Source organism: Numenius arquata, chromosome 12, assembly GCF_964106895.1.
Source record: "Numenius arquata chromosome 12, bNumArq3.hap1.1, whole genome shotgun sequence".
Classification (NCBI taxonomy): Eukaryota; Metazoa; Chordata; class Aves; order Charadriiformes; family Scolopacidae; genus Numenius; species Numenius arquata.
The window spans coordinates 36341917-36359839 of NC_133587.1; the positions used below are offsets into that span (position 1 = coordinate 36341917).

General features: G+C 37.2%; 1 protein-coding gene across 1 annotated transcript in view; it reads right to left on the minus strand.

The window, feature by feature from the left end:
- RBM33 (RNA binding motif protein 33) overlaps positions 1-17923 on the minus strand; it is a 95169-nt gene that overhangs the window by 74011 nt on the left and 3235 nt on the right. Inside the window, exons 2-5 of the mRNA XM_074157636.1 lie at positions 11104-11182; positions 7040-7088; positions 4947-5023; positions 2503-2806 (exon numbers count right to left, since the gene is read on the minus strand). Coding sequence (XP_074013737.1) covers positions 2503-2806; positions 4947-5023; positions 7040-7088; positions 11104-11182 — 509 coding nt within the window. The remainder of the gene's footprint in view (positions 1-2502; positions 2807-4946; positions 5024-7039; positions 7089-11103; positions 11183-17923) is intronic.

The window sequence follows — 17923 nt, forward strand, 5'->3', positions numbered from 1 at the left end:
CAGAATTCTCACTAGTCTGTACTCTAAAAATTAGGCTGTGATTTTTTAAAGCAGTAAGTTTGCCAGTGAATCCCAGCTATGTACTTAATTTTACACGATGTGTAATCATCATCTCATACAGACTGTGACTGCAGATAGCACAGGTGCATCAGGTTGCTTTTAAAACACAACAAGGAAAGTGAATGAACAAAAAGTGTTGAAGTGTTTCACTGTTCTTTGGAAGGGTAGATTTAATACTTCAGAAGTAGGAACTTAACTATGTTTAACGTATATTTCGTGTAAGATGTCATGCTTGCAACAGCAAAGACTGAACAATGCAGGTGGCCCCTTTCAACGCATCTCTCTTCTACCAAAGAAAGTTGTTTTATTATAATGTTTGATATAACTAGAGGGTATCACAGCACACCCCTTTGTTAGAACTTCATAGAATGCTGCTGTGTCTTTGAGGAATTAATTTCCTGATGAGTTAAAGCTCCAAAGAGGGAACACACTCTGACTACATTTCTCAGCAGGTAATCCACTCAATCCTATTTAATTAAGAACTGGAATAAAAGTAATATTAAAGCAGATTCCTGGTGGGGAAAGGAAAAAAAAAAAATCCCACATCAAAAACTTGCTATAAATTAATAACAACATTCATACCACTGTTCCAGGCTATAACCAGTGAACATACACTTGACAGTTTTTGCCATAAGCTTTCTTACACAAATGAAGGAACTCATCCTTTTTTCTAATCAAAGAACTAAGATAAACTTCACAGAAACTTCAGTCCCAACACAACTTCTTTCAAAACAATAAACAATCTGAACTTTTCCTTTCTGACATACAGACCCTTCCATGCTCGTGCTCCTCCTCCAAGTGGAATACCCGAGAACTGTATCTACACTCCCGACAGCAGTGAATAATGCATACGGAAAGCGAGGTACCACAGCTATTAGAGACTTAACATATAGCTTGCAGTATCACTACCATTCTCATACCCAAAAGAGTCCCTGAAGTTTCTAATGCTGAAGCTAAGTTTAAACATGAACATTTTGAGCTCTCCCTTATGATTCTCATCCCAAGGGAGAGAGGGGATCTGATGGATCTGACAACATAGGTGCTATCACAACTCCTCTTATACAGAGAATAGTAACACCATTAATTGAACATCAGCAAAGTTGCATCAGTTCTTACCCAGCAATGTGGACAATTCTACAAATTCAAATTCTGAAACAAATTAGTTATTTTAAGGTTTTTTCATTTACTAATTCACAACATACCTCTTCTGATTCATTTGTTATTGTCTGAGATTCCTCCAGCTCTTCATCAGCTGTATATTCTTCTTGTTCTTCCATTCCTTGCTCATTATATGATTGCATGTAATCTTCATCCTAAGGCAATAACACAAGAAGGTGAAGAGACATGGGCTAACTTTACAGAATGACAAACTCATTAAGAGATGGGGTCTGTATGGACTGTTACTGTTTCCAGTACTAGAAGAGAACTGTATCTATCAGAACTGTCAATTATAAGTGACATATTATATAAGATATAATTAGCAGGGCTTTTAACTAGACAGGAATTTCAGTATTATCAGAAATGTAACCAAAACAGTTTTCATTCAGATCCCAGCAATGTCATCATAAAGATCCAACTTACTACTGTTTGGCCCATCTACTTCTGTTACTTCTACATCCTTTGATTACAAATCATGAAGGAAACACTGCAGTACTTTCTTACCAAAGGAAACATGCATCTATAATCTACATGCATATACATTAACATCAGATTTTACCCCATCAAAAAAATGAAACATTCTTAAAACATTCTGCAAGTGCTTACATATGAATGGGTTGAAATCTGAACATAAAATGAGAGCAAAACCTTTCTTAAGTAAGTTGCTTGTATTTTAGAACACCTCACTGATCACATACAGTTTTAATTAAGATTAAATCATTTCACTAACAATTAAAGCCAGTGCATGTTCTCTAATACACTGCTTAAATTATATTGAATTATGCAGGTGACATTTTCTGAACTAACCTCCAATCTCTTTATTCAGGTTTAGACAGTTCTCAGTTACAAAAAGGATGAACAAGCAGGACATCAATCACTTTGGGATATTAGCACCTTAAAGATGTCTTTAGCAGGTCAATAATCTTTTCACCTTCGAAGGACTTTATCAGATCTTGTCTAAAGCCTGGATAAAAGCTTTTGCATTAAGTACTTCTAACAATTGGCAGTGTATCTCCACCACACAAAGCTGTTTTCTTCCTTAAGGATACAATCCTCAAGGTCATGATTCTCAACTGCCTTCCAGCATGACAAAGGAGCATTACCTACCGCCAAACAAGCTGTCAACACAAACTTTGTCACAGCCTAGATAAAGAAACTGGCAGACAGTGATAATAGGTCTAATTTCCCCTCCTCCCTTGGGAGGTAAACAGATTTCAAATCAGTCTAAAACCCTATGCACATGAAGCAATGTTATCTTCGAAGATACAATAGAAAGAAACTCACTGGAAATTCATCTAGGGGTTCATTGATTTCAAGGTCTAGCACTTCATCTTCTTCTCCAGGCTCTTCCCCATATTCTATCTGGTCTTCTGTCAGTTCAGGATCATTGCCTTCATAATGTCCTTCCTCTGCATATTCTGAAGCATATACTTCAGGTGCTTCAGATTTGTCATAAACAATTTCATCTTCCCCTTGGTCATATTCAGACTCATGTTCTATTGATCGATCGTTGATGGTCTCAGAGAGTTCGTATGACGCATGAAGCATGCTAGATGTAGCATTGAGGCTAACTGTAACACCTTGAGAACTATGGTATAAGGGGAAAAAAATAAAAATCAAGAGCTTGAAGTGTAACAGTCAACTACTCACAAAGATTTAGCAAAGCAAAGCCAACAAATACAAATTCTCTAAGTTGGTGGACAAAATTATACCTCACACACTATTTGACTCTATGCCATATTCTCATAATGCATACTGTACTGCGGCTTATCACCAGCTGCAGGCTATTTGACCAGGGGAATCAAACCAACCAGATGGTTTAGCAGGTCAAACTGGCAGAAGTCCTGCTTGGTAACCAAAGCAGACTGGATTCAATTTTAATTCCAAGACTAACAAAAAATACACAAAATTACTATAACTGCATCTGTTTTTCCATCTTTCAAAATAAGCCAGTAAATTATTTTTATTAAATGCATTAACATTGTTCTTTCTTGAGTATCTTGAATTCAAACTTACACTTTTATGACAGATTTAATATTCTACTCAAAATAACATAAAATACATGGTCAAGAACTGCCATTTAAATGCCTAAGACATTCTAAACTGGCAACGTTATTGACACAGACACTGAAAAAAAGCAATCAATATAAAAACTGGAAAGATTATAATCTGGAGGAAAAGCAAAACTCAGAATGTACTGTTTACAACAATTCATGCCATTGACACAAGAGTGACCAACCAACTGCAGACCAGTTATAAAAGCGGGGGTGTGTGTGTGCATGTCATTGATTTGAAGGGTCTGGGTACAAGGAAAACAAAGGCTGGGGTTTTAAGTTACATTCTTAATATTCACTATTTTCATAAGTTTGGGGGAACAAGATACAGGCAGCTTTGAGCTATTTGCATCTATCAGACAGGGGAGATTTAACACGAAACCCAAGACATTATGCAGGATTATCATTATCCTCCCAACTATAGAAGCATAAATGAGTTTCAATGGAAATAGAGAGAGAGGGGAAAGGATTGGAGCAAGGCTCTCACTATCCAGCAATAAAACTACTAAAAATGCAAGACCTGTCTACAGAAACCTGCTTCCACTGAGCACTATTATCACACTTCAGATACTTTCTCATCACTTGTGCAGTCACACAGCCATCCTTGCTGCCCAGAGCTCAAAAGGAGGAAATCCAGAGCAGAAACAAGCAAGGCCTGTAACAGGGATTTCCTATTTCGAAGGGAACACTCCAACCCTCATTCCCACAGGGAGTAAAACATCAGCAGTAAAACTCTCAAAAAAAATGGAGAGACTAATGGTCTGAGGTATCTCACCACACCCTCATCAATCCAACACAGGCACAGGACGACTCATCCTAATTCCAGCCAAAGATACAAAGGAGATCTCAGAGCAACATATATATATACACATATACTTTATACATACATAAATGTGTATCTATTCATACTCCTTCAGACGACATGCATACAGAGCATGCAACAAGTAAAGGAAAAGCTGGCAAAACACAGAGGCCATTACAAGCAGCAGTGGTGCTGCATCACTCCTGCATCACAAGCATCTTTCCCTCTTCAGTCCAGCTTGAAAAGTGGAAGTGTCAGGACACTCATTTTGACTTGTAACGCCCATAATTCAGTTGTGGAGCTGTATCACCACAGAGTATTCACAGGACAGAATCCTCAGTAAACTCCCAGAGAAATACCTGCTCAAGCCTATAAACTCTGTACTAAATTTTCTGCTGTGTAATTGTTCACAAATATTTAAGCCACAAATCAAGCCTTACAAACTACGAAGCTCCCCTCCTCACAGTCTCTGGAGGTAAGATCTATTTTTAAAAGAAAGATGGGGAAAAAAGGACTTCACAGGACAAGGAAGCCTACAACAATACCAAGAAGGCACAGAACAAGAGTAAATATTTATAAATAATTCTATATGCACAGGAGATGACACAGTTTCTTCTTTATAAGCTTTTTTTTTTTTTAATAGATTTGAGTTAAACTTATTAGATTCAAATAAACAAAAAAATCATTTTACGGAAATGCTAACAATGCTACTGAACACATTATATATACATCATTAAGTAGCTGGCTAGGTAAAAAGCGAAACTATTTTAAGTATATACCAGTAACTTCAGTTTAGTAGTTATTAGTTATCAGTAGGAGTAGTCATTAATAGCTTTGAGTTATCCAAAACGCAAGATTTAGTAAAGAGATACCGAAATTCTTGTTCCTCTTCATTGTCACTTTGCAGAAGATCATCATTCAGCTCTTCATCTGACAAGTCTGACTGATTCTAGGTTTCAGAAAAAGTCAATCATGAACATAAGAAAGGATATAAACTTTTAACTAAGCACTGAAACTACTGAAATTTCTGAACACTATGTATTTTTTATTAAGAACACATCCCAGACTAAGACCATACCTTCAATGGAATTACCTAATTCAATGAGAAAAAATACGCTACAAAAGAAAACATTGACGGTCTTAGGAAAATTTACAAAGCTCTAATTTGCCTGGCTATCAATACTTTTCACTGATACAATCCTAAATATAGCCAAATCTGACAACCCACTTGAGAAGTACCAGAAAGAAAGAAGAGGTAGCTTTAGCGCTCTTATTTAACTGTCTCGTGACCTTGACGCATCAGGCAAGTCAAGAAAAACCACTAAGTTACTGCAAATTCTAGACAGCAGAGATGTTTAGGAGACTGGAGGAAAAGATATGATGATATGAAAAAAAAAATTAAAAACCATAATTAGTTTGTAAGTGAAGAAAAAAATTAGAAGAAAATATTGTTCCTTTTCTGAACTCCTAATTTGTCTATCATACTTTTAGTTGTTTTTTTTTTTTTTTTTTTTTTAAGTAATTACCCACTAGGATAGAGATAACCGAAGTTTTGCTCAGCAACATCATTTCCATCCCCTAAAGTAATAGGGGCAGAAAGGTTATACAAGGGTAGATTTATCTAGAAGTACTGGGATGAGATTAAGGAGAAGCAAGTTCAGCCTAAATAGCTCAGGGAAAAAGTCCTGAGAAATCTATTATTACTCTTCCATATGAGTCCATATCCACAGATACTGCTCAGAGCCCTGTAACATGGAAAACTGAAAACAAGAATAAAAAAAGCACAAGAACACAAAATACATTGGAGAAATTTAGTATTGGTTAGTACTCATATGGATTTTTTTTTTTTTTTAAGATAAGTAAGTAGCTTTATCAACTCATGTTTCAACTACAGAGATGTATGCAGTATTAACTGCTTATATTTTTGATAATCGCCTACCACACATCTGCAATACCTATCCTCCTGGAATCTTATTTTTTAAATCAGTACATGAGACAAATGAACTTCCCACCTTGTTAAAGGTGGATATAGATGGGATACTTGGTGGGATTAATTACAGAATAATTTACAGATGCTAACTTTCAACATTTTGAGTGTGATTATAAAAAGCTACATCAATTATAACTCAACTTTTTTAGATCCAGGTTTCTTAACAAAACTATTCATCTCCAACTAAAACTTCAAAAGCTATTTTCTAAATTAATTCATCTAGCAGATAAAGAGGTAACTAGTCAGTTTTGATTTCCCAAACAGAAGCCCTGTTTTCTCCTGCAGATATCTGGCAAATTCAAAGATACAGTTATTCTTTTCATAGAGTTCAATTTTGGAAATAGGTATCAGAGTGACAAGTCTACGGCAGACATGGGGGTACTCGTATCTGTTCTCCAATGCTGCTTTCATATTCTTCCCTCACTGTAGAAGGGCAAATCCTCTGCCTACTCGTTAGACAAAGAAGTGGATCTTCAACAGACACCACTGATGGCTTTTTTATTTACTGACTGGTAAATACTGCTGGTATTTTGATGAGTAACTTTTAATAGCCAGGAAACTGGCAGCTGAAGTGAATTCTCCAGAATGCTAATCAGCACTTAGGAGGCAGAACTGGGTTTTTGGTTGTTTTTTTTAATTGTTAAGTGAATACAAGCTACAGAGAAACTGATTTTGAGAATCATCTCCTTTTTGAACTGTATGTTATGAGAAGAAATACTATCTCAGAAAAAAATATTTTTTCTGGAAATTTTCTTTTAAAAAGCCACACCTGGAGGGACTTCACAAAAGGAAACAGAGCTCTGGGTGCAGAATGTTCTGGCAACAGGGCAAACCTCGTGTACCTGTAGCTGTCAGGCTTTGGGGAGGTGACCATAAAAACGCGTAAAATGCCATACTAAACAACAGAAGTGAGTAAATTGAGCAACATTCACATTTTAATATCTGTAATAATTCACTTCAATGTCTATCTCTTACCTTTTTGCCAGTTAGCAAATCCTCTCCAAGCAAGTCATCATCAAGTTCACTGGAAAATATTAACAAATTTAAGAAGTGGAATATTAGAAAACAGAAACAAACACCATACAGGGTAAATGCCTTCAAAAAACTAACTTGAGGAGAACTGTTGTCGAGGATGCACAAAGTTTTCCTATTAGTAAAGCATTCAGCAAGTTGAAAGAGGAGATGATATAGATATATCTAAAATGCAACAATAGACTATACATATTAAATAAGACCATTGTTTCATTTCCATATGCTTTCCTTTCCCTGTCCCTTCAACTATAAAACAGTATACAGATCTCAACAAAGCGTAGGCATTTAAAACACAGTCCCCCACTCTAGGCTGGGGGAGTTTGGGTTTTCAAGGCTGTTTGGACATATTGTCCAAACTGATGTTTCCCACTTCTCAAGAGAAGAAGTGAGACATACAGCTACTGATCTCAAACAGTTTCAGGAATGAACACTAACAAATAGAAATTGTTCTTTCACCACTGCAATATTAAACACAAATTGGGACATAAGACATATCATACATCCCAAAGAGCAAACTGACTAGAATTTAAGCACTTTCTTTCAGACAGAAAACTCTACGAACAGAAATGGTTTCAGAAGAATTTAGACCCAAAATTGAAGTAGGAAAAAGTCACTAATCTCTTCAGCTGTCAGTAATCTGACAAATGTACTAAAAGGTTTGAAAATATTTCCCAGCACTATGGTCCACCACTGACAGCTTTCAATAAAACTGCAGTAGAGAATTCCAAAAAACAGCAAGGGCATGTTTTATAGCAGCATTCAAAGACAAAAAGCAAGTTCAGGAAGTAAGAAATTCAGATCAAAAAGGAATAGAGGAGGAAGCAAAAGATTAAATTAATTATCTAACATAGTTAGGACTATTCAACACATTAAAAATTCACACCAAGGAGGTTTTTTAGTAAAAAAAAAAGATTAAACATTTGGTCTATGGAAATAATTCCATATGTACTCTAGATTTTTAAAAGCGTTGGCTTATTACTTGATAGTCAAAAAAGTTACCACTAACACATAAGTGAAGCTCGTAGCAGAAACAAAAGCATTTCACAGAATTCCTCTCAAAGCCTATTAAAATATTCAATATCATTCAATATTTTCATTGATAAATTAAAAGAAGAAAAATCATCATTGGTAAGTTTTTGAATAAACACAGTAACAGTGATAAACCTGTACAATAAAGCAGGCCTATCTCAAGGTTCTTTTAAAATAGCCAAATCTGAAGACTCCCCCAGAAAGAGGGAACAGAATTACCAGATTTGACTACTAAAAACAACAACAAAAAAAACTCCACCCATAACAACAACAAAAAAATCCCGAACCAAACCAAACCGAAATAAAGAAAAAAAGATACTAAAATATTCTAGGTTAGTTGAGAAACAGACAAAACCAAATGGTTGCAATGTGATACCACATAAAAGCACACAAAATAAATTAAACTGGAATAAAAGTAGTCCCAAAGGCGACTCACTATCATCAAGCCACAAAGGTCTTCCAAAACCACAATTCTAGGAAATTAAGGTTAAGAGTTCACTGCTCTCAGAAAGACCATTTTCCTCCCCTTCCTCAACTCCCAATACTTAACATTCCTCTCACTGAAATTCAGCTCAACAAACGGAGAAAGAGAAAATAATAATAAAAAAGACAGACAACAAAAAGTGGAAAGTTTTCTGCCAGTGTAGAGAAATGAATAATCTCAGAGAAGGGTCAGAACAAGCAAATTTCAGCAGAAGTCAACTACTAAATCAGCCCTGTCATTTCACAGGATAGCACCAGAACTGCATATTTTTCCCAAACCCAAGGTTTGGGCTCCTTATAGAGATAAATGTATACATTAACAGCCCGTGATAAAGATGTCCGACTGGCCGTTTCTGGCCTCCAATTTCATGAGCATACCTCATTAAACATGAGCAGTAGCAAGGACAAGTGTTTCAGAAAAAGAATTTGTAAAAAAATGTAATGGGAAAAATTCTCCAAGAACAATGTTACATTTGTATTCCCAAATAACAGGGGCCTTCCAACTCTCAGTTATCACCCTCCAGTGTTTGAGAACGGAAAGTGATCTAGAAATTCAAAATTATTTGAATGACTGGGGGATGAGACTCAGTTAAGTAGAAACACAGTAAGAGTTGATGCTTGATCAAAGATGTATGACTAACAGCATAACCGGTTCACGCTCCTCCACAAAAAAAGTGATTTAGGTTGCAAGACAAAGCATGAAGGATTTAAAAAAAAAAAAAAAGCCAAAACAAGTCTACTGTGTCCATCCAGCCTTTTTCCATCTTCAAAAAACTGTCCTATACTGAATTAGGCCAGTAGTTAAAAAAATTCAATTACATCACACAACAACATATCCACATACAGCATTTGAAATTGCCCAGGCAACCATAGAACTTAACACTTCTGAAGATAGCTTGGTGATCTAAAAAGAATTAATAATAATAAAAATTCCAAAGCATGCAAATTTAATAATATTCTGATACAGTAGTAAAAAAAAATTCTGAAGTGATCAGCAAGATGAAACTCTAGAATATTCAGTGCTGCACCTGAAACCACTTCCCTTACAATTTCACTACAAAAATGTGATTTTTTTTATCACCTATCTTAAATTAAATGCAGCTAATAGTGCTTCAAAGTCTCAGCTTAGTGAAAATACTCTATAAACTTTCTCAAGTCCTATAAAAATAACTTTGTCACAGGGAGTTTACAACTTCCGATACAACAGCTGTTTGACTCTTCCAAATTTTCTAAAGCATTATGAGTGGGACAGCTAAAACCAAATGTGACCAGCCAGCATCTGAAAGCCTGCTTATTCACACCATGAAGTCAGCAAAAGCAAAAAGTTCAGAAAATATTCTAATACAAAGTATTTTGCCTGTCATATTGGCTTCAGTATTTCTGAATACCCAGAGCTGGGGCTGGGAGGCAGCACGGTACAGTGACCCAGCCTGAACACATTATTTTAATTACACTCTCAAACCAGCTCAGTTCCTTGATGCAGTTCACCATCCAACCCTCAAACAGCTGTGCTGGTATGACAGAGAGCAGACACCCTCACCAGCACACAGCAGAACACCCTGTATACTGAACCTATTGTCCAAATTCCTTAATTCGCTCTTACCTCCCAGAGCAATGAAAACCACCCACTTAACCTAGCAGAAAAGCACGGAAGAGGAAACTAATCCCTCTGGAATGACGATAAAGGTAGAGCGGTGATTCACTCCAAGGGCTCAGCTCAGTGGAAAACTACTTAGGGTAAAATTTGTTTACAACAGTCACTTGAATGATTATTAGAAAAGACAAAAATCTACTTGGAATGGGGTTTTCCCCTTTTTACAGTGAAAACCAAGTCTGAACAAGTCTCTCTGTTATTAAAAGCAATAATAAAAAAAAGCAACTCCACAAAACAAAATGAAAAGTTTCTTCCCAGGAAGGATAGACAAGTCTAGCCAGCAGCTTGATTCAAGTCTTCCCCAGCTACAGGGCTTTCATATAAAAGAACATGCTCTTACTCTCCCCCAAAATAACCAAGTTCATACATACTTCTAAATCTTTACAATTCATATTTTTCAAGAGAAACATATCTACGCTCCATTACTCTCCTGAAATGTAAAACTGAAGTAGGACTTTGAGGATAAGAACTTAAACATCGATTTAAAAAAAAAAAAAAAAAAAAGTTAAGTTGGGCAAATTCAAGTACTAGCAAAAATCTATTTAAGCCACTGAGATCTACTAAATATTTAAAAGGAAAACAAGGATGTTAATTACACACCACAAATACCATTTCAAATTGGATAAATACAAAGTATCTCTTCATAGTGCTCTCTATATTCCTTAAGGCAAGTATATGTTTGGCACAATCTAGCATCAGCTGACACATGCATAACAGCCAACATCTTCATTAGTATCTAAATGTGCACTACTCCAAATGTTAGAATACAAAGTGCCAGAATGAGAAAACAGAACAATGTAAGTCAGCATAGAGAAATTGAAGATGAAAATATTCTACCTACCTGTCCCAGTCGTCATCTCCAGCTCTTCTTCTCCAAGATCTTTCTGCACCGGGCTTATCAAACTGATCAAAGTCATCATCTGTAAAGAAAGTGACTACATTAAGTAATTCTTACTGAAATGAAAGGTTTCTGAAGCAACCACTTAGGTGGGGTGTTGTTTTTTAGATTATGCAAAAATACCTTTTTCTACTTCCCATTTTAACATGAGAAAAACAGATAAATACCATCACGCTTCAATAATAGAAAAACATAATGTACTATGTAGCTTCTTCCCCCCTTCTCACTACCGAGGTGAGGATGACCCAAGGAAAGCAGGTAGACCATGAGATACATCACTGGAAAAATACTGCAACCAAAGGTCATCCCTGAGACAGGAGCCCCCCAGAAACGCATGAAACTGAGGTGCAGGGAAGGTGGTGAAGGGAACCCCATCTACCACATCTCTGCTTGCCTTGGGGGGCCACAAGCTCATCTACCCACACCAAGGCTGCAAAGGTACTTTGAAAATAGGAGTAAACCTCAGGTCAGCAGAAGGCAGGATGATACCAGCAACCCAGAACAGAAGAGAGAAGTCACATTCCCTCTGCCAGTTACCTCAACTGAGGCATTAAAAACACTGGAAGTCACTGAAACAGGTTCCACTGGGTACCAAAGCCCACATGTGCCTTCCAAGATAAAACTGGTGCTCCATGTATTTCTCTCAACAAGTACCCTCACATTGGCCTATCAAATCACAAATTACTCTTGCATAGCTTAGTTCGTAAATGACAATTTTGGTACTTAAAAATATTACATCTTCTATTTATCTGCAAAAGAAATGCAAAGCTCATCTGCTCTGTTCAGACATCCAGATGTCAGCTGTAAACAGGAAGCACATACCTTCAGAAACATTCAGCACTCACTCTCCCATCCCGTGGCTACAGCCTAACAGAGAATGCACACCTGGGATTAAGAGTCTTATCACAGATTTTAAAAACTCCTATAAGAGTCAAACAAGTGGGAGAATAAGTTATGCTCAACAGACGGGGAAACTGGCTGCAGTTAAATGGTCTTCAAACTACAGGCGGATGAGCAATCCAGTCCTTGCAGCCTGGCAGTCTGAACTGGTGAACACTGAGATGCCATGTATCCAGTCATTCTCCTATTTGCACTCAACTCTTTGACCAACTACAATGTGAAGGATCAGCTAGGGGTTTTTTTGTGTGCTTTTTTTTTCAGTGACACTTCAAAACCAAGTCTGGTTAAACTCAACCCAGTATCCTTTAGTGAATATTCCCCACATGCAGTGACAAACCTATTTACTTCTTACTTCATAAAATCAAAATACAGCTGTTAGTGGCCAGTAGAAGTTTAAAAGGAGGTAAAAACATTAAAAAGAGAACATTCAGTTCTTGCGATGTCACTACATTGAATTTTTTGGTTTGAAAGCTCTTAATCATAAATAGCTATGAAAGTAAGGCTGCTCAGTGTGAATTATGATGCAACACAAGTCAAGTGTGGCAACTCTTTTGTTCTGAAACAGTAGGTAAAAACAATTCCCTTTGATCAGGTTCCCCCTTTTACTCCCTACAGACACTTTTATATTTGAACTAATCTTCTATATTTAAACTAATTTACATGGGCTAACACCATTGAAACAAGCAGGTTTTTTGCATTTCTCTGCTCAAACATCTATATATCACAACCTCCTTCAATTCCAGTCCCTGTTTCACCCACGGGGGAAAGCCAGACAGATATCCAAGCATTTACTATCTTCCTCTAAAGCACCCAATTTTGTGGTCTCTGAAGAAAACTGCCACCTTGCTCTCCTTCTGGTCATTCAAAACCACACTGCAATGATTATCTTAGTGCACTGCCATTTTAAGAGCACAAATATCCTGCAAGATCATTGTTCTTACAGCTGGATTGCAGTAATCCACTGACTTGATGTAACCACCTCCAAAGATTCATTTAAGGTAATGCGACTGGTTTTGCAGCAACCCAAATTACAAGTGTCCACGTATTGACTAACACAGCTCAAGACAACCACCACCATCAGGAAGACAATAATTTCTTTTCAAGCTATGCCTCCTTGCTTGCAAGGTATTGTATTTTTTCATTCCAGGCACCACCTTTAGAACTCGAGACCTGTATTACAAACAAACACTATTTGAAGACAAGATCTTAGCTCTTCAGCACACAACTCTTGAGACTTTAAGACAGATGGACCTTCATGTCAGCCAGGTTCAAATCTAGAAAACGAAGTTACATGCCAAACCCTTTTTCTCTGTTTCTCTACAGCAAAAAGGAACAGTCCTCGGTATATTTCATAGTACTTTTCCAGGCCAGATAGTTAAGCTTCATGGCCATAAAAGCGCTTCAACCCAGTATTACTGCTAGTGAAGAAACAATACCGAAAGACTTCCCGTCAAGTTTCTAGTATAGACCTGGAGCCCACCCAGTCAATGTCACAAACTTCCACCCTCCAGCTCTTCCAACCCCCCCAAATTTCCCACATCCTATTCCTTATTTATGAGCAACTCCTACCAAAATCTAAAGCTGAATTACATCCATGCAAAGGCCTTTTCACAAGTCCCTTCTAGCAGGACGCATACAAAAGCCTCAAAAAGGACTGGCCAATCTGTGTGTGGTGACCACAGCTTTTGAGAACTGCTCCACATATGTCCCCACCACCTCCCTGTTCTCATTTTTTCTCTCCCTGTCTCATAACACACTTATGATATAAAGATCTTTGGGACAGAGGGAAACAGCTTTTCTTTTTTATGCTTATATGTTTTTTGACAGCTGACATTGATAATGAGCGTTACAAATTATGTCATTTTGACATTAAGTGTTGTCAGAGCCCAAAGCAGGTTGTAGCTCTCCTTTAGAAAAGGAGGTCACAAAAGTCACGCATCTACAAATTGCATTCATTGCCAGCTTCCTCATTTGTGAGATCGCAAGCACTGGAATGCACACAAGCCTTACACCTGCAGTGCGATGTGACACCTAGCAAACATCAGGGAGGCATCTTTTTTTTCCATTTCATTCTAGTAGTAACGAAAAGCCACCCGTATTTTCATTTTTCTTTTACCTGTCTAGGCAATAACACTGGGAAATACCAGTAAACAACAATCAGTATAACATGTAGGGATGTTTCTCCTTGAGAAAATCTTACAAATCAATGTTTGTGTCAAGTATGGTCAAGCACCTGTAAAACATTGACTTGTACAGAAAGAGGAACATTCAGCACCAGCAGAGCACAAAACCTCTGAAAGCAACAGCCAAGGAATTTTTTTTTATAATTCTCAGTACTACTGTGTGGGAGGTGAGGAGAGAAAGGAAAAAAAGAAACGGAAAGGAGGGAAATCCATGAACATAAACTCTTTAAGCAGGAAAATGTCCATTGTAGGAGTTGGAAGAGGTTTTGTGTTTCTTCCAGCAGTACCAGTGCAGCCTAGAAAGGTAGCTGTACATAGCGACTGTTGCTAAGACATGCAATGCAATGGCCACGGCTCCTTGTTTCAATTCAAGGCTCTCATAGCAAAGCTCACCAAGATACATGTGCGTTAGCTGGGTATCAACTGGAAGATCCTGACAGGCAATCACTAAACACACTAAGCCCCCTCTCTAACTTCCAGGCAGCACTAGAAGGGAAAAAAAAAAGAAACAAACAAGACCTACCAAACACCAAAAAAGCACTAACTGAATAAATAAGAAGGACAGACCAGTTACACAGGAAAACAAAAGAAATAACCCACCACTTGGCCCTTCCTACAGCAGCTCTAAGAAAATCACCATTATCAAAGTGACAGAGAAGTTGCAGGATGCTGCAGAGACTAACACTGGCTACTTTATTAGACCAGCCTGTCTCCCAAGGACCTGGGCAGCTGTAAACCAGAATAAGCACAAAGGCAGCAAAACACACTTGGTTCCCCACACTAGAAGGTTCCTATTTGCTTTATTCTTACCCTGGTGTAGCACCAGCAGTGCCATACGCTGTTCTATACAGCTTCTTTTTTTGGTTTTAGGATATATGCCCACAACTGTTATCTTTTTTCCTGCTTAATAAGAACAGAGCATCCACACTAGGAATCCACAAAAATAAAAGCTTCATTTCCTCTTTGGCCATGCTGATGGTAGTTTCTAAGTCTGTGGGCACCCTTTCAATAAAATCTTCACTGATCATTTTTCTATGTAAAATGGAAGTTCTAAGCTACACAGTCAAGTCTCACAAGCGTAGGAGGTGAATCAGCAGGAACACTGCAGAGCTCTTAGCATCTTAAAATGGTACCAATATAGCCTAAAAAGGTAGTCCTACATAGCAACTGTTGCTAAGATGGAGTATTTTACTGCAATGAGATGGCCAAGGCTTCTAGATTAAGAAAAACAACTGATGACTCTATTGTTTGTCTTCCTAGAAATACACCTGCATGCTTTCTGGAACACTAACCACATTCTACCTCATAAACCTTAACAGTTCAAAATTTTGTATTTTGCTTAGCTTCAATATTACACTGTCACAAGCATAAAACATACTATTTGGTTTAGGCATTGAAAAAGCATCAAAGATTTCTCCCTACCCAAAACAAGATGGAGATGCCACAATGATCCAATAGTTCAATGGATAAAAAAGTATTATGCACTGTCTATCCAACAAGTATTTATTAAAAGACAAGTGACTAAGTAACTAAGCTGCACTGCTTTTGGACAGAGCAGGTAAGGGAGCTATTAAAAAAAAAAAAAGGAAAAAACAGAGGAAAAAAGTCATTTACCACATAAAACCCCACTTCTCTATGCTTAGATTTCATGTTGAACATAACAAGTCCATCTTGATCTTTCCCATTCCCTCGTATCATATTTAAAACACTCAACATGACAACTTGACAGCATTTCAAGCACAGGTCTCCAGATTAAAAACAGCTTACCAGCTTATCTTTATGTAATAGTTTATTTCTACAGAATATTTTTCTTCATATTTCATTGCAAAAGGTCACACAACACACAGGTATTGTAAAGCCTCAATTTTCAGGAACTGAGTATACCATTTAAAAACAGACCTATGTTTCTGCCTGATAGTGAACTGAATTTCGGTATCTCTTGCTATGCAATACAGAAGAGTAACAGGTTCCATGAGGAACAACCGTTTCTAAAACATAGGCTGGCAACACAACCCTACTATTAACAACTGCTGAACTTCTGGTAACAAATCACAACAGCATCTAGCAGTAAAAACAGCAGGTCAACAGGAACTCCTGAATCCGAGTCTGTGACATAAACATAACACATCATGAAGCACACCAGAAAGATAATGAAGCTCTCTACCCCATCATAACAATCACATTCACTCCTGCTACTGCATTACACACAAGAACACGTGCACAAATATACCACACTCAAACACCAACAGTTTATTTTATCTTTTCAGTGATATCCATCATGGAGTCTTTATACTGGTAAACAATTAATCATATGAGCCTTAAGTATCCAGTGACTAAGTATTTATAAGGATGTAACAATTGCACAACATGTCCCTTAACTACAGTATTTCATGTTTTCTTTCCAAATTACTCCTATAGCATAGCATTTAGCTTCCTCAAAGAAATAAATTAGAAAAATTAATTTCTACAGAAGGTAAGTTCATTTTAGAGTTTGTCATGTTGCAAAGTTAAGTCACTAGAAATAATCAAGAACAGAAGTAATTATGATATGCTGCCAGGAACTAAAATTCTTTTTCTAATCACTGCTTGAAAACAAAGTATCTTTGTTTATTTATTTTATACTAAAAAACAAACAAAAAAACCAAACAACAAGCCAACAAAACACTACGTCTAAATCCCAAACCACCAAGCCACAAAAAAATATCTCCAAAGTCTGCTTGGATTTGAAAATACATTTGTTTTGGAAAAACATTTTGGAAGTGTCATAGTCCTTGCCTCACAAACATGCTGAACAGTGCATGAAGACCAACAGTTTAAATGAAATCCACATGATCTCAGTTCTCAAATGGCTTTGGCCACCCATGAAAAACTGCAACTCTCCAGAAACTCTCCAGCAGCTTTCACAGCCACCAAAAGTTATAGTTAAAACTGAGGCTGCATTACAGCAGAATATAACACGATGACCAATCACATTACTTTAGAGGTTTTTTGGTCAAGTCATTGACAACCATCATCTTAAATTATTCTGCACAAGAAGTTCTGTGACCTAAAAACTGAGGTTTAGTTAATTTAATGCAATAAAGCATGGCTTGGCTTCTGTAAAAACAAATGATACTGAGGCTACGTTTAATTTAGACAACCTGAAAGGAGAGAATGATCGGAAGAATGCGACTTTCAGTGAAAGCTTGTCAAGGAAGCATAAAGAGATTAAAAATTGCTATGCCTGAAAGCAAATCTGCCTGCCACAAGCTCATTCAAGCAGTAATGCTTTTTGGCACTAGTCCTTAGCTGGTACAATAGCCCATGATCATATATTTGTATTTCATCAATTGTAAACTCTATAGGCCTTTGACACAGGCGAGTTTTAGTGTGTGCATATTCCAATATAACCAGTTGCATCAGTCCACCTAATAAAGCAGGATGCAGTACCCACAGAGACCAAAACAGAGCCACCACTCCAGCGACTTTCATTTAGGCACAAATGCAGAATATATTTCCAATCCCTGTGTGCTGCTGGCAAATAGCCTGAAGTACAACAAATTCAACTGAATTTGTTAGACTGGAGAATTTTTACTACATCTTTGAATTGGATAGTGACCCACAACACAGAGAAAGGTGTTTGCTGTGCTAGAAGTATAAGCTTTTTTCCCAATTTTTATCAACAGCTTCACAAGAGGTTT